This window comes from Engystomops pustulosus, chromosome 2 (assembly GCF_040894005.1).
Source record: "Engystomops pustulosus chromosome 2, aEngPut4.maternal, whole genome shotgun sequence".
Classification (NCBI taxonomy): Eukaryota; Metazoa; Chordata; class Amphibia; order Anura; family Leptodactylidae; genus Engystomops; species Engystomops pustulosus.
The window spans coordinates 218,487,809-218,514,852 of record NC_092412.1 but is presented as its reverse complement, the minus strand read 5'-3'; the positions used below and the strand labels follow the sequence as shown (position 1 = coordinate 218,514,852).

The 27,044-nt window shown below is 39.9% G+C and overlaps 1 protein-coding gene across 2 annotated transcripts in view; it reads right to left on the bottom strand.

Annotated features, from left to right (window-relative positions):
• The window catches only part of SGSM2 (small G protein signaling modulator 2), a 221,293-nt gene that overhangs the window by 132,124 nt on the left and 62,125 nt on the right, over positions 1-27,044 (bottom strand). For both annotated transcript variants that reach the window (XM_072138185.1, XM_072138186.1), the window contains exon 2: positions 5,775-5,850. In XM_072138185.1, coding sequence (XP_071994286.1) covers positions 5,775-5,850 — 76 coding nt within the window. The remainder of the gene's footprint in view (positions 1-5,774; positions 5,851-27,044) is intronic.

The window sequence follows — 27,044 nt, the reverse complement described above, 5'->3', positions numbered from 1 at the left end:
TTAATGGGGTAAAATCTAGTTAAAGAGTCCCTTTAAGGCCGAATGCATATGTACGTGTGCAGCTCGTGGAAACAGGCTCTTTTGTCGGACCAATTCCGCGGTCTGGACACCTCAAAAGGAAAGGAAGTTCTCGCATTACAGGCGATCCCCTACTTAAGAACACCTGAACACCAGACAACCCCTAGTTACAAACGGACCTCTGATAATTGGTAATTTACTGTACTTTAGCCATAGGCCACAATAAAAAGCTGTAACAGTTATCAAAGGTGTCTGTAATGAAGCTTTATTGTTAATCCTGGTTCTGATAACAACCCAACATTTTATAAATCCAATTGTCACAGAGACCAAAAAAAATTTGGCTGGGGTTACAATGATAAAATATACAGTTCCGGCTTACATACAAATTCAACTTAAGAACAAACCTACAGAACCTATCGAGTATGTAACCCGAGGACTGCCTGTATACCTAAATATGATGCAACGACTTCAGTGCTGGCATGTTATTTACCGTAACAGTGCCAGCACTGAAGTACGGCCAGTAGACAGGAAGTGGGGTCCATGGGAGAGGGCCAACGTATGGGACCGTTTCCACTGGTTGCATACAAGAAGTAGGTTAGAAAGTGTTGATAAGTGGTCAGATGAAGACTTATTATTTATCAAACCAATATCTATGTTCTCTATGAGCATAAGAATATATTTGAGCATAAAATACACCTGGTATCGGTATATAATGGCGTAGAGCAAGAGGTGTGCAAGTTGTAGCACAGATGGACAGAATAGGGTAAGCAAAGAAAAGCATTTTCCATTACACCGAGCAGCAAGTAGGAGGTTACCATAACTACACAGTCCTGTTTACTCTGATAGATAGGTCAATGTCATTGGGATAACAAGATACTTAACAGCCTCGATGTAAGGTCTCTACAGCAACCACCAGCAAAACACTTCTTCCTTGTAGGCATTTTAGCACAGATTCAGTAAAACACACACACAAGCGAAAATCAATCGTCAGGGGAACCAACCTTTGCCGAAATACAGCGCACATACATAAAATCAGTGTCATTGTTCGACTGACATAATTCATCTAGGAATAAAAAGCAGTGATCAATTCTTACTAATTAGAAAAGAGCATTTATAGGGGCAGCTCAGATCCTGTTTCCTCTCTGATGTCTTACATGACTAATTTTGTAACAAACGTCTGTATCATATAGAGTTTCAGAGATGTGACAATGTTCCACCCATGATTTGGCGTTAGAGAGAGATTCCTTGTATGTATTAAGATGACACTCGGTGTCTGGGTCATCTGTTCCATCTGCCAAATAATAAAGCAAAAATGCTTGTGATTGCTATTTTGTAGCCATAAATGTATAAATGTGGCAGGTACATATTGCACGGCCAGTGACAACAGAGAGGAGGTCAGCAGAAACAGACCAAATTTTGGGACAGGTACAAAAAAAAAGATTTTTTTGCTGTTCCGACTTACATACAAATTTAACTTAAGAACAAGCCTACAGAATGTTGTACGAAACCTGGGTACTGCCTGTATATCAACTAAATATATCACATTAGCTGCATAATATGGTTAGGACATTGAATGAGGCACACATGCTCGCCCCTATTCCTTAGCACACCCCTCCAAGCAGTAACATGGGGGTGTAAATCAGTAATTAGCGCCCTACATCCCGACTCACTGGTAATCCGAAGGACATCAAAGGAAGCGTCTGCCAGCAGGTGACGTCTAAAGTAGCAGAAGGTGGAAGTTAACCTGGATAAGTACAATATGGTGGCTCCATTTACCCCACTTACCATGGAAAACCTTTTTATGCTTTCTAAACCCCTTCAACTTTTACCACTTGCACCAACTGCAATTCTGTATGGATAAAACGGAAAGTCTGAGACTGCCAATCTATGACAAAACAATACTGATTTCCCAAAATTCCAAAAATGTAAACAGTTAGATTTTTTTTTATTAAACAAGCGTATTTCCAGGACCATCTAATGTAGTAATAAACCAATAATTATTAAATCCATTCTCCAATTTCAGCATTCAGCAATTGTTATTCATTTTGTACAAATTGCTTATATACTTAGTTTATCTTTTCCTTTTTTTTTAGTTTTTGCATTTCTATCCAGAAAGTACATTAGAATAGTGTCTAACTTTTTATTATTATACAAACAATACATTTATATGCTGAGGCTAGACAATCCCTCTAAAGCTAATTAGACTGGAGGTTATTATTATCCTGTGAATAATGTAAAATAAACACTGTCTCTCGTTGAGTGCGACCAGTACGGAGCCAGTGACTCAAAATACATCTGTTCATTGACCACATAGAAACTGGAAAAATGCTCCCAATTTTATCGTTAGTCTTTTTTTATTCCTGTATTAAGTACCATTTTGCGTGTTTTTTTTCATGCTGATTAGACCTCTGTTGTGTCAGCTAAGATTCAGGTACACAATGTCCTGTGCCGCTAAAAGCACTGTCTGACTCATATTAATTAGGATATGAAAGACGGATTAGCAAGCGGAAGAGATCAGAGGGAGAAGACAATACATAGGCTACGCATTGCTTCCATTTCTGCCACTCTGACTCAGGAATCTGCAAACCTCCTAACCCATCTTTCACATAGAAAAGAAGAATCTCATGAGAGACAGAATAATAAGAAATGTGGATTTCTGATGGACCTAACACAGTGGGGAACATTTAGTTGCCTGTCCATGCGCGTTTCCTGAGGTGCGTTCCCCAAGGATGCACAGCTGCCGCAACTCACGTAGATTGTGCGCCCGATTTCCTTCATGTGTCGCTCCCTGCTCAGGTCCACCAGAGTTCACCTTCTTCTTCCTGGTGTATGTTAGTGCTTGGCTTGCGACACAATTTTGTGTGATGTTTTAATGAAAACATATATGACATATTGCGCCAAATGAACATAGGACAGTACAAGTGACTTTGGCAAAGACCCTGTTTGTGGCAAATTAATTATTTGTATAGACTAGATTTTACAATACAACAGAATTCATGATTTGTAATTTGGCGCAAATTCCATTTAGGAGCTCTAAAGACAGAAATAGAACTGTCATAAGGAGCCGCTCTAATGATAAATTCCCCCCAGTGAGTTGAAATCCCATCTCATACAAATGATAAAATATTCACAGTAATATTTATAGGTAATATTTAAGGAACAGCTTGAGTGTTTAGAGGAGATTGTCTCTAGAAAACATATTTTGCCCCATGGACAACCCTTTTAACAAATGCTTGTACCCAGCTTTCTGAAGCTATGCCAATAGTGTGTTCCTGGGGTGAAGCAGTCGGGTAGCAAATTTAAGTCTTTCAGTGCTGTATGTAAATCACCTGTAATTATACACAGGAGGTGGAGAAGAGTCACAATCAGATATTTGCTCCTGGCCAACTTGATGTCCCTTAGGCTCCATGCAGCAGTAGCAGACGTGTGCCATGAGTCGCAACACTGGAGGATAAGTCCAAGTACCTCATCACAATTCCTAGCTGCTGAAGGTATCTTGTGATGATATACTTGTCTTAAAGGGGTTTACCCATGAAGGCAAGTTAGGCCCTATCCTCGCAGATCGTGAGAACGAGGGCTCTAACTGACCCCTCGTCGCTCCTCAGACTAATGGAGCAGACGTCTGCTCCATTAGTCTGAGGAGCGGCGAGGGGTCGATCTCAGCACTGTGACCCCACTGATCAGCAAGTTAGGCCCCATCCGGTGGATAGGGCCTAATCTGCCTTAGTGGAAAAACCCCTTTAAGGGTTCTGAGCTCTTCTAATGTGAATTGTATACAGCGTTTAAATACGCGCAGTGCTGTAATGCTGACATCATTGTGATCCTGTCTCTGTCTTGCATAAAAGGTTGGTGACAGCTTGTAAGGCTAAATCCTTAAAACATGTTCCCTTTTAGGTATTCTCTGCAATCTCAAGACTTTCCAAAACAAAATACTGCATCTAAAGTTAAAGGCACGGCGTTATTACTATAAAATACTTTATTACAGAGTGCCCCTAGTCAAGAGCGCTGCATTTCTTTCTGTGTCATATAGTTTGAATTTCCACTCTGCGATATTAAATTATCAAAAGTATAATATATTACATGATTCTTTTTTATTGTTATAAACTATAAAGCTGGACTATAGGTATAGAAGAGCTACTAAATAAACTCCTAAAGGTAGAAGTTGGGGGATGATTTTGTCATATACAATCATTAGTGCTTTCATTTGTTAGGTAATAGGAAATGGAAGTAAATGTGTAAAATACAATATATGGCATTGATGTGCACATGTGATACAGAAGCATCATTCAGCAATGACCATATGTCATGAGCTGTCCATGGTGCTGAACTACTATACGCGGGGGGTCAGCACCAGTACTGTTATTACTATAAGATTGACACAATAACATTATATACATTAAGGAGGATGACTGAATACAGAAATAGTAGTGTATATATAAGAGGTAGTGGAATGAGTAAGCAGCTGTCACTTGTGTAGGAGAAGGTGAAATACTAGAAGGAAGGGAGACACGATCAGAGATTCTCAGAAGGGAATTACGATTCCTAGAGGAGAAGGTCAATAGTAGCAGAGATTGTATATGTTTGTTTCTGAAGAATCCTATACATATACAATGTTCAAAACATCAGTGCAGATAATAATTTCCAACGCCTATCACAGTACATAGTGAGGCACACTCCATCTGCACCCTTCTGCTCCATGCAATGTCTTTGTGTATACCTCACTCCCTATCACAGGGTCTAAACTCTTAATAGAACTAAAGGTGGCCATACACATTAGTAAGTTCATAGGTAGACCACCTGAAGGGGTCCACAGGATGCCCCCTACTCTGGACTCCAATGAGCCAGAAAAGAGTGCCACACTGTAGAAGTAATGCCCAAATGTGGACTACAACCATCTATGTTTTATCTGTATGGGATCGTTGTATTTTTGGCTATGGATGATTACATTTTCCCAGGATGGCAGGAGCGTAATCTGAGTGGCACATCTCAATTGGAAAAGAACTTATTGATTCATCATTAGACAATACATTTAATATGTAAAGGGGATTTTTTGATTTTTCTGGGGTATATCCATTAATATGATTCCTGCACTTTCCAGCTGTTTGGGCCTGCCGAGGAACTATGTACTATACTCTATACAAAGTCAGAAGTCGGTGGTTCCATCCACTGCGTATAGAAATTACAAGACGCAATTGCAACATGAAGCCACTACAGTTGTAGATCCAAAGAATAGACACCATTACAACTTACCCCCCTCCTCAAAATCCCACAGCTGTGCCACCTTATGAAAAATGCAGCCATTATGCATGTATGTACTGGCTGGACTCCAGGGTATCCACAATACTTTTCAAAGAATAGGGGTCATCCAGGACTGTGTTAAAAGTTTTCCAAACTTTATTCTTCAAGATTAAAAGGCTATTCCCATAAAAAATAAATGCCTTGTAGCTGACACGTTTCGAGCCCTCACATGGGTCTTAGTCATAACTGGCTACAACTAAGAGCCATGTGAGGGCTCGAAACGCGTCAGCCACAATGCATTTATTTTGTATGGGAATGACCTTTTAATCTTAAAAAATAAAGTCTGGAAATCTTTTAACACAGTGCTGGATGACCCCTATTGTTTTAAAACAAAGCCCCTACACCCTGAAGAGATGAAAATACAGGTTAAAAAACTGCAGAATATAATTTCTTTAGGAATCTTATTGATAATCTGATGTTAGACACCAAAAGCTAATCAATATAAGAAAGATTCTTACCACATAGAGCAATAATGTGACTGCTGTCCTCGTGGACAAATTTCCTGGTAACCGCCTCTTCCATTATCTGTTTCACCTGTAAAAAACAAAACACAGACCATACGTGAGGCTGAGATGCTGATATTTTTGTGCAACCTCATAAATATCACACAAAATAACCAAAGCAAGTGAAGAACACAGCCTCTGTCACATTATAGATGGGGTCAAGAACCTTCAGCACTCACACTGGGGCAAACCTACAACTCCCAGCATCTATGGATGTCTGTGTATGCTGGGAGTTGTAGTCCTACAAAAGCTGCTGTGCTGAATGTGGATGCTGCACTATGTAGTAATGAACACTATAACATTATATATGATGAGAATAGGTAATGTATTATGCTACAGTAATAATAGCAATTATCGATGACGGGGACCTGCCATTATTCTTTACATGCTAAAATACCAGCAAACAAACTCAATATATTGATAATTAAATTTTCCAATATGTGGTTTAGTGTAATTACACCAGTCACAGCAGTGACATCAAACGTGAACTGGGTGACCTTGGAGGACATTGGGTATACTTGCTTTTCTGCTTATCCATATTTTATTAGACTTTTGACTTGATGGAGATATACAATAGGAACAAATCTCAAGGAAGGAATATTAGAAAATCATAACAACGTACATTTCTAAGAAACTAAGATACTGACACCAGAGAAACTGACGTGTCCTCAAGAACATGCACTGTAATAGTACATTTGGTAAATGCTGCATCGGCAATTGCCTTCCATAAAAATCTAAATACAAAATGATTAACCCCCTTCTGGACTAGGCCATTTTATGGCTTTAGGACTGAGCCGGGACTAGGCCATTTTACAGCTTTAGGACTAACCCTGATTTTTTTGGAAAAAAATTTGCCCTGTGTCATTGTACTCCAGTGTTTGTTCAAGCACTGGGAGCAGCTCCTAGTGCCGAAATTTTGGGTGACAGGTCCTCTTTAAGATTGTTTTCTTGTCACACACTGTACTTCAAAGTAGTTGGAAAATTTGGTTGATATCTTTTGTTTCGCTATGAAAAAACTGGAAATTTAGAGGGTGCCAAATGCCCTATAGACACTGCGGTCACCATGCCAGGTAACTACCCGCACCTTATGATGTACAGTTACATCATTGAGCGGGAAGGGGTTACAGTTCTCAAAACTGATGAAAACGTCAGCTAAACCCTTTGAAAAAATTGCACCTTAGCCAGCTCTGTACAACAAAGTATGAATAAGTTTTTTAAAGTATTAAACAATGATGCTATTTAATTTTGGTATCTCTCTGTTTGTCCTGACCCAAAGAATAAAGGGGATGTGTCATTTGGACCACAAAGTGAAAGTTCTAAAATCAAAACCCATAAGAAAATGGAACAAATGCATCTTTATTTGTTACTTCAACCCCATTTGGAACAAGCCCTCGTGCATCTCTGTAAATGGAAAAATATAAAAAGTTTTTGCTTTGAAAAGGAGAAAAAAACTGAAAAAAGCTATTTGAGCATTTGAGCGCACTGGACTCATGAAAATTCCATTACATTTTTTTAACAGTAAAATAATCGTATGGCTAGAGATATGAATTGAACACGATGCAGACAGAAGTTTCATTACTTCATGTCAGACTCACAGGATTGAATACAGATTCACATACAATGTTGTGGGACGTAGAACGCTGATGACAGATGTCTGTGTAGTGTCATATATTATACACACAATCCCGGAGTCCATGTAGAAATCATTGATTGATTTTCTGCCCTGACTCCCTCCCCTGACAAGCATGCATTCACACTCATTAACCAATTATGTTCCCTGGCAACCAAAGAATTAATCAATTTACAAACTGTTGCTGTTATTAGGAAGGAGGGAAGCCCTTGTTGCGATCACAGCTATCAGTTACAGTCAGAATCTCCTTGGCCGGCTGCCAAGGGACTGACAAATCCAATCTAGCATTGGGTACATCCACATGGGAAGACTCTACTGATGAATTTCTGTCGTGGATTGGAGCACCGGTCAATTTGGCCTGCATGGTTTTGTTGAAGTGTTTGGAGAACATCTGGTTAAATATATCAAAATATAGTCAAATACCTTACTGGAACTAGAGTTAGCAACAGATCTGTCACCTGCAAGTTCACTGGCTGACATGTCTAACATGACTGTACCCTGACCGAAAAATGGGGGAATTTATCAATGAGCTAGGACCAGATTTCTGGTGGATTTGTGCCTAAAATTTCTAAAAAGCCTTCCACCAAATTTAAACAGGCGCTTAGAACTTTTTAGCAAAGCCTAAACTTAAACAGGGTTTAGTATAATATGAGTGACCCTATTAGGGTCTTACTTACCCTGTTAAAGTTTTGGAATCGTGATCAACCCCTTTAATAACTTCCATCAGTTTTTGGGGGTTTTCTGTGTCAGGCTCTTCAAATTATCATATTTAAATAGTGTTTAGACATAATGGAGATATTCAATATCATAAAACAATTGCTAATAATAAGAATTACCAGCACAATAGAGCATATTTGTACATTTTTGTGTTCCAGGTTGAGTTATTCTCTATACAAGAATTTCTATTGGCAGTCCAAAGATAAATATATAACTGTAAGGTAATTGAATAATTTAATTTAGTATACAATAAAGATGCCATAACATATACTGAAACCTATACATATGGAGGTGTGAAGGATGACTACTGCCGGAAATCTGGTCTTTTATATTTACTTGTCTGTAGCTAAAATGCAGACAGTCAGTCTCTGGTCAAAGGCTTATGGCTGGTAATGACATTGGTTTCAGGAACTCAGTTGTTGTGCAGATTTAAATGAGAATTTACAGCATAACAAACATTAGAAAATCTAAAAAAAATAATAAAGAATTATTCACAAAGGCTTCAAGAACCCTCACAAAAGATAAGATAAAGTGGGTCTTCCTATTCCGGAAATTGATGGTATTTCCCTAGTTGATCTCTGGACAATCGTATGGAGTAGCTGTGGATTAAGATTGCCATGGATTTGAGGCTTTATAAGACATATGAACCCTTTAAGATATTTGATAAATATATTTTTAAAAAAATGTTTAATGCTGTGTTTGCTTTACTGTAGGTTCCTGTTCCAGACGTTTTAGGTGGCCAAATCAGAAAAGGTGGCCAAAGAAATCATTGCTAAGCTCTCAGGACACAGATGATATATTCCTTTGTATATTTTTTAGTTATGACTGCAATATAAGACAAACAAGATCATAAATTAGGAGATGGGTGAAAATGTTATGGTTTTATTCTGTGTGAATTTACTATGTTTAGTTTCTTTTTAAAGGAAATCATCAAAATCCATGATAAACCTTCTTCTAAAATCAACTGTTACAATTATGCTAATGAGCCTGAGCCCTCAGTGATTTGGCTTTACAGACCCCCTTAGCACTTCCTGCTCACTGTACAAGGGAGAACGGGGAAGATGAGACAGTGTAATAGTCTGTAAAGCCCGATCACAATGCCTCAGGCGAATTAGCATGATATTAAAAGTTGAAGGAAGGAGGCAATGGATAGCAAATATAAGAAGATTACCACAGACACGGTGCCTGGATCTATGAGTAAGTGTCCCTGGTTTATCATGATGGATTTTGATGAAAGACAATGTTCACTTACATAGCAACCAACTGCAAAGCTATTGTGCATTATGTTAATAATGTATATTTGTACAGCTCATGTACACACAGCCCTGATGGCTATTTAGGTCACTGTTGGTTTCATGTATGTGTTCACAGTCTGCTTTCTCCACCTAAGCTTTACTTCACATTCTACATCCATTTCACTGAGATTTTTTTCCATCAAGAGAGTCTGATAGTCTGTTTTCACACCTGCAGAAAACTGTCGTATCTCCCATGTGAGTTGGTTCTCAGTTTGACAACCTTATTTTTTTTTCTCTTTAATACAGTGTTGAGGAATCATTTCTTTGTTCTGTAAATGGAAGACTTCATAAGCTTCATAACATCTGGAGATGTCATAGAGAGGAGTTTGACAACATTTGACAACAAAACTTACTGTAGTGTCACAATATATTTGCTGTCAAACCTATTATATTCCTTTGAGTGTCCTATTGTGGTACATGAAACATTATCGAAATAAGTTGTGTTATATCAATTGTCCATACGTACCATTCTGTATAATTGCCAAGAGTGGCCTTTTTGTGCAATAATAACTACACTGCCACTCCTAAAATTTTAGAATGAATTTTATTAGCACTACATAGTTTGAGCTCAGAGTCGGCTATAGGATTCAGTAGGTCCCAGGGCAACAAAGCCTCAGTAGGACCCATTGAAGTAAACTCACATGGCAACATTAAAAATTCAGAAACTAAAACAGTCTCTTCATCCATAAAATATTCCCTAGTTCATCATAACAAATGATCCTTGCACCCTATGAATTCATTAGATACAGCCCCAGTCACCCCCATGGATTCCTTATGTGCAACCTTAAGCAGCTCTGGGCCCTGGCACTTGCCCAGATATGCCCAGTGCTGGCACCGGCCCTGCTGGTAAGTCATATGGAAAAACACATTTCTTAGTAGCAACTATGTGTTTCAGGAGTGGATCAATCCCTTTTGTCAGGTGCAAAATGAACACAGAGCTGAAGTAAGCTGTGACTCATTGGTACTGCTGTAGCTCCAGTTCTCTTAGTTAAGGGAGTATTCCCATCTGGGCATTTCAATTTAATTTAATTCATTTGCCATATGTAAACATTTCTTCAATTGAATGTTATTAAAAAAAAATGTTCCTGTGTGAAGAGGATTTCTCATAAATGTAGTCATGTTGTCCCTTAGAAACGAGATGGCTTCTTTGGTTATGTCCACCTCACATTTTGGCAGAAATGGCCAGACATGAGCCCTGTCTTACCACCAGGATTCAGCGATCATTACCACAGGACGACTGTGGGACCTGCAGTAACTCCTGGACATTTCATGTACAAAAACTTTTTGTTTCTTTGTGCAATCGCTCCAGCAGAGATGGTCGTATCCGAGGAAGCTCTCTCGTTTCTAAGGGACCATATGGCTACATTTATGAGAAATTATCGTCACCCAGGTACATTTTTTTTAATAACATGTAATTGAAGAAATGTTTATATATGGCAGATTAATGAATCTGGATGTGAATGCCTAGACGAGAATACCCCTTTAATTTTGGACCTGAAGAAAGGGTGGTCCATTCCTGAAATTTGTGGTTCCTACCAATAAATGTGTTATGATGTGTCCATCTCAGTGTCAGGCACAATGCACTTCTATGGCGGCCATATGCTATCTGCTGTTCATGCGGCTGGATTACAGCCACCATATATGTTTGTCTTCATGAGGCCTAGCTAATGTGTTACAACACGGTTGGATTACTACATAACATATCTGGATATTTAAATGAGCTGTATAAAAACTAAAATACATACTTGCAGTAAATGCTATGCAAGTCTCATAACCACATGCTTTGATAATAGGATAGATGGTTCACTAGACTGGGTCATTCTGAGAACATGTCATGTCAATAGACTGAATACTAACCTATTATTACCCATACGCACTCTATAGGGATATGAAAGGAGCCCTAATAGCAAATATCTCAGCTCTTTGTTGTAACAGATAATGACTCATCTTCATCTTTGTAACAGGCAGATTTACATCTTCTGCACACACTATCATGTCAAGATGACACCACGCCATACTTCACAACCTTATAATTACACTGACCTTCATCCCCCTACTGAAATAGGTTTAACACATCATCCCCTGGATACAGAGTTTTTAAAATGTGTAAAAAAAATAAAGGACTTCTGACACAGAAATCTCATAGTAACTTGATGAGTTCTGTGGGGGATGGTCTTAAAGGAAATCTATCTTCAATATCAAGCATTATAAAACGGAGACACTTACTCATAGATCTTCTCACTGATTTTGGCGATCTTCTTATATGTGTTATTAATGGCCTCCTTTCTTCTAATATCAACTTCTGAAATTATGCTAATGAGCCACAAGGGCTCTGGAAGGTGATACCAGAACCCTCGGTGCTGTAGCTTCACAGGCAGTAACACTGTGCAGGGACACTTCCCCCCACTGTGTGAAATTATGGCTTACAGGGGAGGGAAAATAAGGAGTTGGAGATAGGGGAACATATGCTCCTCACAGTGTAACAGCCTGTGAAGATACTGCATGGAGGACTCTGGTAACGCCATGCCTTCATGTCACTGGCTCATTTGCATCGTTAAAGAAAATAATTTTAGAAGGAAGGAGACCAGGGATAACAGTGCCTGGATCTATGATAACGTGTCCCTGGTTTTTATGGTAATTTCCTTTACTGAACATATCTCCCATAGTATATGAACAAAAAGACAGCACACCAAGTGTTAATTTGATTGGATAACATTAAAATTATCCAAAACTTTCACTGTCGAATGATTATTAGTCCTGATTTGACAGTCCAGGTTTTTGAGGAGCTAGATAAAGCCACCAAGTTTCTGAGGCCTGACTATCTAACCAATTCTTCTAGGGTGAAAAACACACCATTTTTTATCACCAAATGTTCTGCTCCGGCATCTACACTGTCACAAGTGACATGAACTCAAATTCTACTGACAAATTGATTTTGGTAAAATTATAAAAACATAACCAGCAGAGTAGTTAATCTGGCTGGCATATGCCTGAAGCACCACGTTATGGTCACTTGTATTATGAGACATTGGCCTAATTTATTTAATCTAAAAGGATTATCTGGGATGTGTGTGTGGGGGGTGGGGGATAATTCTGAAGATTATCTGGTCCAATCAGATCCCCACTTTCAGGTCCAATAATTGGCTGACCGGGGAATTTCATATTTCATACCTAAAGTATGAAAATGGGAATGTGACATAAATTTTCCACAAGGGTTGAATTATTTTACATTATTTCCTTGTCTGAGCTGGTTTTAAAATAGTTTCTTTCCCCAGTCACCTCTTTTAATTTTCTCAACTTTATATATTGCCATCATTTCTCCTAAAGTACTACATGTACCGTATAACTTTTGTTCCTCGAGAAACTATAGATTTTTTATAGAGGGGGCGTAATTCGAGGGGGTGCACAGGGTACAGTCGCAACCGGGCCCAAGAAGCTTTGGGGGTCCATAAGGTCTCACTTTCCCATATGAGAAGACTAGTACTATGAACCATACATTATAGTCGGGGCCCTGGCACAAACTTTGCACTGGGGCCCATCAGCTTCTAGTTACGCCACTGGAGGTAAACAAAAATTTCGTAACATTTACCTCATCAAATGATGGACGTATCTTAAACGGATCATCTAAGCTAAAAATATTATAAAGTCCCATTTCCCCTGACTATTTGATTTAATATAATTTATCTGACGTCATCTCTACATGAATCATAGCATGTGGCAGCATGATTAAAGCCAAGAGAACTGACCAACGTAGCAAACTACTTTAAAGAACACAGGAATAGATACAAATGTGAATGCTTCCCTTTCTTCATTGTATAGTGAATATGACAAGAGGAGCAGGGCCACATCTCCTCATACAGTCATCTACCATTAATCTCAGCTGGAGAGAGAGAGACGACTTGGGATGATCCATGAGGACCGACGTCAGGAGGACATGTCGTGAAACTAATCCAGACAGTCACTTGTAAGAGCAGCAACGTTATAAATGAATCACAGATCAAAATGGTTTCTCGTGAGTCATCTGCAACAATTTACCTACAAGATAATGCTCATATCAAAGTATTCATTTTTTTCTTAAAATGCCTCCGGGATCAGACAAATGGATGTGACAGGAAAAAAAGGTACAAAATACCATAACAAATAATGTCTCTATTTCATAAAAAACAAATAAAATTATCTAATTAACTAAAATAATGCTAAAGTGTTGTAATCCTGAGCTATTTATCTTCTCTCCATATGTAGTTTGCATGAACACTAGAAACTTGTAAAACTTATAAGAGCAAATTGCTAGTTTCTTAATTTATGTTCATCAATTTAATTCACCATCCTCCCTTCTTTCCTCCAGATCCGCTTTTCACTCTTAAAGGGATTGGTCTTTACTTAACTTTAACAGCAAAGTTCTTAATAGGGTCAGTTATATTATCCTTACCCTGTTAAAGTTTACCCTAGGGTAGCAGGACCATGGACTTTCAGGGATATCACAAGTCTTTCTGGCTTACGGTAGATGTAGGGAGCTGTGCAGTCATTACTGTATGTATGCCTGCTCTGTCCTAACCACATCCATTTTATTGGTTGAAAATGGTGGAAAGTGCAGACAGTAATGACCGCATGCCCCACCTCCATCTGCCGGACACCAGCAGGACACGAGACGTCACAGGAAGTCCTGAGTTCTGCTGTACTGGGGGCCATGTGACCCATGGCTACCGAAGGCAAACAGTAAACTTTAACAGGGTAAGCATTATACGGGTGACCCTATTAGGGTCTTATACTTACTATATTAACATATAAAGGAAACCTACCACTTGAAGTGGCAGGTTTCAGAAGAAAATACAGAGCACCAGCTCAGGGTGAGCTGGTGCCGGAGCTTATTTTTGTTAGTGTTTTAAACCGCTGTATCGTGGTTTAAAACACTTTTTAAACTTTATAGCCGGCGCAGGGAGGTACGCGCTCAGCGCTTACCATGCGCGCGGATCTCCTTTACTTCCTATGTAGCCGCACGCACGGTCGCTCGCATGGTAAGCGCCGAGCGCGTACCTCCCTGCGCCAGCTATAAAGTTTAAAAAGTGTTTTAAACCGCAATACAGCGGTTTAAAACACTAACAAAAATAAGTACCGGCACCAGCTCACCCTGAGCTGGTGCTCCGTATTTCCATCTGAAACCTGCCACTTCAAGTGGTAGGTTTCCTTTAATATGAGTGGCCAGCTCCTTTAAATCTATGCTGAATTCAGTCACAACAATTTCTGCAAAGTTCGTTTAAAGGTTAGATTTGCTTTATTTTCTACCATCTTTTAGCTACGGTTTGGACATGTTTCTCTGCACTCTGGAAAGAGTTTCCCTTTAACTTATTGCTATTACAATATATTTCCTAAATTGTATCAACTAGATTACATAAATGGTGGAGACCAACTATACCGTTCATTATTTAGTATGCATTTGGTACATTTAATACAACTCTCTATTTGGTACAATATACAATACAGTTAGACTTTCTAAGTCTTAGTTTGGTAGGTTTACTAATGTTCTACTAAAAGGGGTTGTACAGGGTTAGAAAAAGATGGCCCCCTTTACAACAACTAAGATGTCCTGTAATAGCAGATACAATGCTTCCACAGCTGTAGTATAGTTTTTGGGCAGATAATTTGCCAACTATTTCAACTGTGTGCTTTCTGGAAGAGACATACAGGGGCTTTTCCGACGTTTCCGGGATTTGCTCCGCTGCGACAGGTATTTAACTGGGGATTGTGTCGCACGCGATAGGATTGTGGCACAGCAGCGCCAGCTTTCATGCGACAGAAATCGAGGGCGTGACATCGGACGATCAAACTGATTCGGACTGAGCGCAGGATTAAACTTTCAAATTGTGTTTCAAGCCCAAGCACTTACATGCACCAGAAAGAAGAAGAATGCTAATGCCCTCGGACCCGTGCGGGGAAGCGACACATGCAGGATATCATGCGCACAATCTTAGTCAGACAATGCACTTTCGGGGAACGTGTTAGGACGGGTAAGTAAATGTGCCCCACAGTGTAACATCCTTATTGTCTATCGTCATAACTTTTGAGGCAGCTTTCTCTTACAGTTGGTTCCTTTGGAAAGTGCAGACAAAAAGTAGATGTTAGGGCTCATTCAGATGGGACATGTCCGCTGTACATTCGCCAAAAATGCAGATGTGTGATGTCAGTGATCAGTCCGCATGCATTTTTTTCACATCCACAAAAAAAGGGATGATTTTCTAATCTGCCTGTTGCACTGCCCAATTGGTTAGCAACATTTGAGAAAAAATGGCCCGCATACATATGTTATCCATGGATGTCTGTTTTTTTACTTTTACGGAGGTCCGTGTTCTGCATGTGAGTAAAAAATAATCCATGCTGCAATTTTCTTTTCCCTGTCTGAACACCTGTGAAAAACACAGATGCGTGAACAGACCCAAAGCAATCAATAGGTCAGTACGCCCATCTGAATGAGCCCTTACTGGTAAGCCACACACACAGTAAAACTAGAACCTCATTATGTTCTTCCTTGTATTATAATAATGGTTTGTGTGAATTTAATGGGAATCTACCACCAGGATGAAGGATTGTATGCAAATGAGCCTGAGGGGCTCCAGGCTCCATAGGTGTTAATGGAGGCTGGAGCCCCTCAGACTCATTTGCATACAGTCTTTCATCATGGTGGTAGATGTCTTTTAAGGGCAACTAAACATACTAATGCCAGATATTTTCACTCCACCAAAATACTGTAGTTGAAGGGGTTTTCTCATCAAGACAAGCTTCTCCCATGTGCCTCTAGTTCATCAACATAAATTTTTCAATCGGAGATCTGACTAAATGTACCTGGTTTATGAGGCAAGACCCCTCTAATACTTTGAGAGTTTGACCAGCAGACCCTTTAATTTCTAGCTTTTGTGAATACTCTTTAGTATTCTTACACTATCCATTATCTACAACCTAAAAATAGCATATGACATCTTGAGGAACAGCCTAGGGAACAATCCTGACCATGTGTCAATACAATATTTGACTTGTGATGCAGTAATCTAGTACGGTGCAGTTCGAGAGACAGCACTGACATTACTCATCGTTCTCACTCTAGTGATGTCATATGGTGTGACATCTCACACATGGCTGCATTTCACATTTATCACCTTATTTTAGATTCTACTGAACATTTTTAGATCCTATGTGAAACAAGATACATCTATAAATAGGATGTCTGTCCCATATATCGTCTCGAAAGATATCTATTCTTGTATTATTGAACCTCTTGCTGTTGAACCTCACCTAAAAGCTCAGTTATATTTGACATGATATTTGGGATGCAAAGTCAATATGGAAGACGAGACATGTAACTCCTAATGAATTTGGCATATCTATCTGTCAGAAACCTGATTGAAATATAATTAAAGGAGTTTTCCAGGAATTTGGAAAGCATACTTAGCATGCTCACCCTGCTGCTCCATCACTCAGGTACCTCTAGTTTTTGGCAATGCCCCCATCCAGAAATTCCAATAAGTGGCCTTCTTTTCAGGAGATCACACGTCTGCAGGTCCGAGGAAGCTACTCATTGGCTAAAGGAGGTCCTATGAGATGCTGGAACTACCGGCTGTTTACAGTACATGGGACGTACTGGAGAGAGGCAGGAAATGGTAACCAGAGTAGAGTAAATTTACTTGCCTTTGTAGACTGCCCCTGTCCCAGCTCTATAGAGGTTCTCCAGATTAATGGAAAATCTCTTGCCATAAAATGTATGAAAAATTCCCATTTTTTAGCATATACTCACAATGTACTATCACACATTGACTAACTTTTTCTCTCCCCTCTTGACTCTTGATCTTCACAACCATGCTCCTGTCAACTCATGAACAGTCTTCCTTCCATGTAGGAAAAGATAACTGAAAACTTTAATGCCCTTTTATCACTACTTTTGATACATCACACAATACGATCAGGAAAACAAATAACTGTTATATTTGAGGAACCACCATTGTCCAATTAAATTCCAAAATTTCCTTAATCCAGCTTTGGGTTAAAAATTTTAAAAAAATGGTTGCACATCTAGCCACCGGGTCGCACCTCCAATTAAACTGCTGCACCATAATAACCCATTTATGGACATGTCACCACTACAGCCAATCAGAGGCCTCAGATATATAAACAGATAGCACATGACTCGTGAGGCCATTCGATATGTGTCCAGGTCATCTCTAAGGCACCTCACAGGACACAGCAAAACCTGTTGTCCCTCTATGTAGCTCAGGAGGGGTACTGTTTCTCATGAAAAAGACACAACATATGGCTAGGCTCTTCTCATCAGCTATAACCCTTATCCCACTATTATTTCACCTGACAGCGCCACCATAGGTTAAGATCTTCATACGGTACTTAAGTCCATATGAGGAATAAGGAGTGTCTCCAGCCTCTATGCAAAACCAGATGGATCGTTTCCCTTAGATATGGATTTCATGGCATACACAGGAAGATAGCCTACAACTTTCCCCTTACATAATGTGCTAATTGGGGACCCTTGAGACCCTTTCCCTCCTTTCCTTTTCACCAGATTCTATGTGGTTTTTGTATTTTAGATGTTTTTTTTCTCTTATATTTTTGCACTATTTTAGCAGTATATGGCATGTGCTAAGTTGAGCTTGTTTTGTTGCTTCTAGGGATTGAAATATGCTATGACTGTGGTGGCGAACCTATGGCATGGGTGCCAGAGGTGGCACTCGGAGCCCTTTCTGTGGGTACCCAGACCTTCACTCCAATACAGAGTTTGCCAGCTAGGACTCAAGGCTTTCTCCTGTGATCCAATACAGCCCAGGACGCACCATGCTCAGCACTATTTTAAAGCAACATCCTTGGCTGCTAGGACTACAGCAGGAGCAGGAAGGGATGGATAGAGATGGATTGTAATTTGAGCTCCTGCTCTGGGTCCCCTGATTCCTCTTCAGGGGACCCTGGAAGGAAGCTACAATCCAAATTTCTCCATCTTTCTATTGTATTGGTGAACTCAGGACCCCAATACGATTAAAACATGTGATACAGTAGGGATCAATAAGTTACTGCTTAAATTGTCATGTTGGCACTTTGCGACATACAAGTAGATTTTGGTTGTAGCTTGGGCACTCGGTTTCTAAAAGGTTCGCCATCACTGTGCTATGATATCTATTCTCTGCACTTGGACTAAGGTCCTATGACTGCTGTTTAATCAGATCCATGATTTTCACTTTTGATCTTGGCACTAGGGTCCTGCCTGACCTTTTGCAGACAAAGAGGCTGTGTCCCCTTCCTTTTTTCCCCTGATTTGTCAATTACCATTTGTGAAAATGTTGGAAAATATGTTAATAAAAAGAAAGCTGCAATAAAAAAGAGACCCAGAGGTTTATATGGACACTTATGGAAATATTTTTTGTTCAAAGCTCCATGGGGAAAGTATTTTTATTCACTTATGTCAGCCCAATGTTTATGCAGTGCTTGCAGTCAACCAGGGTTGGGAAGTAAGAGTTCTCCTTACTGAGATTTTGCCAATTAAAGCCGCCTTGTAGGCATGTGGAGACTTATAGCCATTGATGCTCCACTAGGGAATTCTAGGAAAATATGCAGGCAAGTTTTTCAGGAGGGGCTAAGGAAAACCCACACCTCTTTTAGCTACATTGCAGCTCCTTCCATACAATCAAACACGGCTTTCAGGAAGCCAAGAATGACATGACGCAGAATTAAAACCAAACCAGTATATCTATTTCAGAAGGAACAGATTCTCACACAAGGTAGCTAAAAGAGGCGCGGTTTTCCTTATACCATCTTGCAAAACGTATTTGCATATTTTCCGAATCCCCTAGTGGAGCTTTAAATGGCTATAAGTCTCCACACACTATAGAACTCTTACTTCCCGACCCTGGTCAAAAGCCTCTCACTCATCCAAACTAGTTCCCTACACTGTAGTGAAGAGAGGAAACCACGTTGAAACTTGATTTCACGCTGATTGCACGTTGAACCGTTGATTCCTTCTGGAATATATATATATATATATATATATATTGGTTTGGTTTTAATCCCACATCATGTCATTAGGCTGCCTTAAAGTCATGCTTGATGTTAAGGATGTTAAGGGAGCCGCCTTCCAAGGTAGCTAGGTAGCTAAAAGAGGCAATGTTTTCCTTATCCCATCCTGGAAAACTTATTTGCAGTCATCCAGTCAACCTACTCTGTCCGGATGAAGGGAATGTAAATGTAAATGAAACATATAGGAGCACATTTACTAAGGGTCCGTGGACCGCTTTTCCACCGGGTTTCCGTTTTGCGTCGCATTTAACAGGGGTTTTTGGTGCACGCAATCAGATTTTGGCGCAATTGCGACGACTTTCAAGCGTCACAAATCGAGGGTCGTGGCCGACGGACAACTCAACTGATTCGAACTAAGCGCGGGATTTAAAATTCAAATTGTGTCGCAAGACATGCACTCACATACACCGGGAAGAAGATGGTGAACTCCGGGGACCTCAGCGGAGAAGCGACACATGCAGGATATCGGGCGCACAATCTTAGTGAATCGCGGCAGACTTCATCCTCGTCGGACAACGCACCTCGGGGATAGCGCAGGGACCAGGTAAGTAAATGTGCCCCATAGACTATACTGTATTCCACAAACAATTGAGAACATGGTGATCATTGAACTGGGACCACAACATGAATTTGACATTTTAAGGCCGAAACTGATGTCAATCTGGATTATAGCTAACAATTAATTAGCATAAATACCTTATAACGTTTTGTAACATACTGTATGCTCCCACAGCAACTAAAGTAATATGCAAGTTAATTTATTGCTGTAGAAACGTGTCAAATGCAGTGTTTCACACTATATGGAAGACTCACAGCCCAGATACAGCACTGGAGAAAGTGTTCACTCCTGGGAAATAAGCTCATGACTTGACATTTACTCCAGTAGGTTTTACAAATAGCTCAACTTAATTGACATTACGATCCAGCGACTTGGAGATGACTCAAGATTCCCAAATGTGTCTACGTTTCACAGGGAGCTCATAATTATTGTCATTATTGTTACTAATAAAATTAATCATTTTATTTACATTATTCAATGAGCTAATGTATAAAATAATCTATTTGCTTTTAAAAAGGTATTCAGGGACCCCCTGCCCCCATTAGTTGTTAAAGGAAAACCCAGTGCGCCGTGTAATACATGTTATAGTGGATGTGCTTGGTAATGTGGGATTCAAGTGAATGGGCAAAGCTGAAACAAGATATAGGAGTGAATCAAGGAGTCTTCTCTCCTGTTATCGGAACCTGAGCGACGTTCATACAGCGATGACACACGGGCCGCAAACAACAGATCTGTGGTCCATGAGCAGGTAGCCTGATAGTGAAGACCTCCCCTGTAAGTTGGGCTATTAAGCAGCCCTAGTTAAAAAAAGAAATTGCTAATGTTAAATAGTTCCCCCAATGTCTTTACTAAGCATTGAGAAACAGAAACTAAAAATAACGAACTGTTAAAAAACAGCCCAAATGAACAAAAACAAAATTACGTTTAAAAAAACATATACTATACAAAAAGATTTTTTGTCCCACCAATCTTTCAAGGCGCTAGATGATACCCAATCACCCTAAGGTGGACCTGTAAAGTGTTAGATATTAACAAACACAATTATATTTGTATTTTAAGGCAAAACCATAAGGCTAATTTCACACTACCTTCGTTATCCATGGCCTCCACGCAAATAAGCCTGAAAGGGCCTGTGGGCATTACCAAAGCCCCTAAAAGTTGTTGATTCACAGACTGTTACAATGAGCAGAACTTGTCTCTTTGTAACAGCCTGCGAGGTAACTATACTGAGGGGCTCTGGAAAACCCACAAGAGCCCTAAGGCTCATTAACATAATTATGACCATAGATAGCAAATAAAAGAAGATTGCTACAATCACAGTGCCTGGATCTATAAGTAAGTGTCACTGGTTTATCATGCTGGATTTTATGGTAGATTTCCTTTAAATTGGTTATCTGATTGGGAAAATTTCAAACCGAGTAGAATCAATCAATGAACCAACATAATATTTACATTTAGACAATATTGAACAGACTAAGGCTGCATACTATAGCACGGCAGGCACACGTGGGCACCAGGGAGAGGAGGAGGGGGTGATCGCCGTATATATACAGCCCCCAACGGCTGTGTAAATGCAGCCTAAGAAATGTACTCCTATGATGAAGATGAGTCACCCAGTGGTAGAAAGTTGATTATCACACTGTCCATCCATAGTTTGGAGGTTCATCATATTTCAGAATTATTAAATTTTTACTTCCCATAATTCCTTGTGCCTGATGCATAGAAACCAGGCAAAACACAATTTGTTGCACTAAAAGGGTTGTAAAGAGTTACAAAAAGATGAATGCTTTCTTGACCCAGGACTTCTTGTGTCCATCGGTAGGGTCCAGTATTGCAGCTCAATGTCTTTGATCAAAACCACACACAACCTGTGGTCAGGAGCCTTTCGTTGAAGGAAGTGGCCATGTTTTTTGGTGTTTTAAGCATTGGCATATTAGAAAAATTCTTTGGATTGCCTAAAAGGCAAAAACCTTGATCTTTTTTTTATTATAACACAACACAAATAGATCATCTTTGTACTTTCTGGGGCAAAAGCAAAAAACCATGTCTTCCCGATGCCAGCAATGCACAATGAGGGTATCATAACATAACGGAGGCTGGCAACGTAGAGCAATTCCTCCAAGCCATTCTACGTAATGTGCACAGTGAGTGATGTAGAATCAGGCAGCATGGCCTTGCATTCCGATTATGATTCATATAAAATCAGACCGTGCAGTCTCCTTCATTAGCTCGCAGGATGAGTGAGAAGATGCATGTCATTTCAATACATAAATATAGAACTATGGAAATCAGACACCAAGGGCTTGAATACTGGCAGAGGAGGGGGCAAAGGACTTGGGTAGTTTTTAACTCACTTAAGCATGTTTCTTCTAATTAAATCAAAGTGTCATATCCAGAAATCCCCATGCCTCCAGCGTTCAGGGTATTAGATCCTATCGCTATCGCCGCACATGGGTCATGATTTATGAATGAGTTGTGATCTTCCTGCTTAGCACTAAACAGCTGGAGTTCCTTGTCAAATGTGTTACATTCATGAATATGCAAACATGTGTAATATCTGCTTAGTGGATCTGGGAATATCTCTACACAATGTATTTCAATAGGTAAAAGTGTATATACCATTAAAAGGTTTACTCAAGATAAGCCCCAAAAAACAAATGACAAAAGTATTTATTTATGATAGAAGATTCCATACCAAAATATTAAAATGAAGCCCATGTTATGGTACTGGTTCTACTTTTACATTCCATATTTAAAGGTGTAAATAGGAATTAGACTAACATTGGACAAATGGGATAAAGCAACCAAAAATCAAATAGCCATTGTTCTATTAAATCTAAAGCAGGGCTAATATTTTTTTTCAAGTTGCTCTGGTTTTCAAGCGATAAGTGCTGTTAAATTTACACATACTATCAAATATGTGGAGTCAGGGTATCATCATAGTATCATAGTTTATACGGTTGAAAAAAGACACACATCTATCAAGTTCAACCAAGGAAAGGAATTTGATATAACATAACCACCAATGTTATTTAGGTGTAAAAAAAAAAAAGGGGGTAACTGGCTTAGCCTAGGACTGCCCACCTGACAGTAGAGGGCCTAATTTGCATACCAGGTGCTGAAAGTAACAGCACTGATTGCACAGGAACAACAGGAGTAAGAGAAAAACTTGTGACTGCATTAAAATTAGTGGATAGACACTTAATATGTTAAGGTGGTGGTGTCCGAAAGTCTTTTCCCTTATTGAATAGAATTAGCGAAATCTAGAACCGATGGTAAACGGGAGCCCTTCCTATTATCATTCATTCCCATGCATACGTTATCTATATAAAATTAGTGCTGCAGTCCACGATAAAAGTAGTGGCAGGCACCACTTACGGTGGTGTTCACATACCCTCAAAGGTGCCAGAAGTTGGTGGAGGTAATGAATGGTCCTCCTTTAATTGACCGTACAAATAAGTTACATTTTGACAAAACCCCAAGATATTTTTTCTATTAACCATCTATATATTTTAATTGTATACTCTGCTCATCTGCTACCTCCTTGTTCCTACAATGCATGGAGTTACACCCCAAAGCTAGTGCTGAAGATATATAACAAGTCCATATTAGCAAATATATACATAGTGATCTTATGTGCGGCCTACTAAGACAAAAGCGGTCTAAGTGGGTCACACATGTGATCACATTGTATATTTTTACTATTATGGAATAAAAAAAGATTTTATTAGCCATCTGGATGCTGGAAAGAATTCCTGCCATAAAGCCATCTATATATTGTTTGGTTTCATATGTCTTCAATATTTCTCCCGATGGCAGAGAAGTAGCTGACGATTTTTGTATTAAAGGTATATAAATGGTCACTTACATGGGTCCCTATGGAGAACACATGTACAGTTTGTTCAGCTCTTAAACAGTGGTTACACACACATAGCTGCAAACACACATAGATCCATACATATATGTACACAAACTGACATAGCTGAATAGCTACACATTGTACTTGTAGAGGCACACCAGGCCTAGAGAATGTGTCTCCAGACAGCCAATATAGGCGGTCCCCTACCTGACTTACATACGACCCCTAGTTACAAACGGACCTCTGGATTTTGGTAATTTACTGTACTTTAGTCCTAGGCTACAATAAACAGCTATAACAGTTATCAATGCTGCCTGTAATTAAGATTTATTGTTTATCCTGGTTCTTATGACAATCCAACATTTTTAAAATCCAATTGTCACAGAAATATTCTGTCTGGGGTTACAATAATAAAGTATACGGTTCCGACTTACATACAAACTCAACTTAAGAACAAACCTACAGAACCTATCTTGTATGTAACCTGGGGACTGCCTGTATACAAATCACATTGCTCTGGTTGCCCCAAATTGATCAAGCATAGCACAATTTTGCTCTTTTTAGCAGAAACTAATACTGAAAGATTCTAGAATCTCCATATTCCAGGGGGTGTTTCTATAAACATTTTAATACTATGTACATAAAGTCTAAAGACCACATAGAAGGAACAACTAACCAGCATATCAACTATTAAGAAGATTCTGGACTTGTTGATGTACGTTCCCTCTTCGACATTTTAATGCTCATATAACCTTTTATATTCAATTGGTTGTCAACTTATCGTATTTCTTCTAAATAAGAACAGGCTGAATGTATTTTGTACAAGAAATGACCTTCATTCTGCCAAACTTATTTCCAAAATGGACAACTCTGACAGCTGTTTGTTCTATTTCATTTATTTTATCCAGAAATAGTGGAGTATAGAACCATTGGTGGCAATATGATAGGTCGTGACGTTCCATGTCCTTTGCAGAAATGGTTATGCCAGTGATGGGCAAGCTTTTGAGGTTGGTGTGTCAAAATTCGCCAAAAAACCGAGCATAACTCAGGTGGTGTGTCACCTTGACAAAAAAACATAATTTTGTGATATTTATAGTTTAAATAACAAATATGTATACTATTTAACTTCTAGGGTACTTTAACCGTAGGTTGTCTGATCCTACCATGTACTGCCATACTACAGTATACTACAGTATGGCAGTATATGGGGATTTTCCCAATCATCTATTACTATGTGCAAATCGCACATTGTAATAGATCGGTTACAATCAGACAGGTGTGGAAATGCTTAGTAATGCTTTCTGTCATGAAAGTTCACAGGTTATAGTGAGGGCGCAGGCGCCGCTGTCTGCATCTCCCTCATGCCCTCTTGGCATGGAGAAGGTGTGAGGAGCAAAATAATTGCAATGTCTGGCGATTTGCAAGGCGTTGCGATTATTTCAGGGCTTGTACGTCACAAAACTGACACACAAGCCCAGATGACTGTCTTCTATCATACAGTGCACTGACCTTACTTACTATATGATGAGAGTTGTTGTCCTCCCTTGCCTCTGCTGTGGAGATGGTCAGTGTAGAGGTGGCAGCTGCTGGGACATCACACAAGGCAGCAGCGATGTGACCTCTGACTGTGCTGCCATCTTCCCCCCACCACAACTATCAGGAGCTGCAGAGGAGCCTCCTGGGTGTATGGCCGGGTCACCTCTCCTGCTGTGCCCCATGCTGATACCTGTGCTGACTGGAGACACTAGGCACAGCTCACACATGGGGAGGGGCCGGCCCGGGGGAGGAGGAGAAGGGGGGAGTGCTGGAAGCTCAGTGCAATCTCTCAGCCTCCCGGCTACTGCACCTGGTCATGTAGGATGAAACTTAACTCTCAGGCAGCCGTGTGTCAGTGAAAATGGCTACGCGTGTCAGCACTGACACGCGTGTCATAGGTTAGCCATCACTGGGTTATGCAGTGCACTGATTAATTATGGAAATGACAATTAAGCCAGTAACGTGTAAGACACTGGAGATGTAAACTCTGCACATTATAATATAACTTGATCTATAGGAAGTGCATAGTCAGCTGTCTGATTCTCTGCCTATCAGCAAACAGGAAAGGAACCACATACAATAAAGACATAACAAACAAAAGTAGAGAGCAGAACAAAAAGTCATCCAAATTTTACATTTGGACACCTCTTGCGCTTTTAATACAGATCTATAGCTCTAGAAGTGCTACTTTGAGAAATGCTTCACCTGAAGAGCTTTTTGCTCTCTACACTGGACTACTTGTACACTGCCCCTCCTGTTTGAGTTGAATCTGTAGTATCCAACCAGAAGCCTGCCCCAGCTGTCACTCAGAGCAGTTGGTAGCTGTTCCAACAACTTCTGACAATATCTTGGAGGAGAAAGTGATATTCTCATCTTATCCATGGAACTTGCTATAAATATTTAGGCAAACACTGCTTCTTTATCCCCCAAGACTCATTGCAGAAATCCACATTGGGACACATTTACTTACCTGGTCACTGGAGCTCACAGAACAAGTGCATTGTTCGACTATAATGCACTGTGTGAGGATTCACTAAGATCGTGCACCTGAAATCATGCATCTGTCGCTTCCCCACTCCGGTCTGACAAGATTCACCATCTTTTTAGTGGTGCATCTTAGTGGGCTTCAGTGGGCTAGGGCTTGCTGCGCAATTTAAAAGTTAAATACCGCGTTCAGTCTGAAATTAGTCGGACTATCCGAAGGGACACCCCCTAATTTGTGTCCCATGGAAGCCAGCACAGCTGCGCCACAAAAGGGTCGTGTGTGCCACAATCCCAGCGCACATACTTAATTCCCTTGCAAGCTGTTTTAGCCCCCAAAAAGGTGAACAGTCCGACAAAATTGCAGTGTGTGACCCTTAGTAAATGAGCCCCATTAAGTGCTGTATTCAAATGAATCGAAAGAAGTCTAAGGGGGTGGAAAAGAGTCATGCTAAGATGTCACCTCCTGGTTTTATTTGGGTCCCATAGTCCACATATATCATCACAAATCTGGATGGCATCTACTGAAGGTAACATATGATCATGCACTTGTCCTATAGGTCATTCCTGCTTAATGCTGAATCTC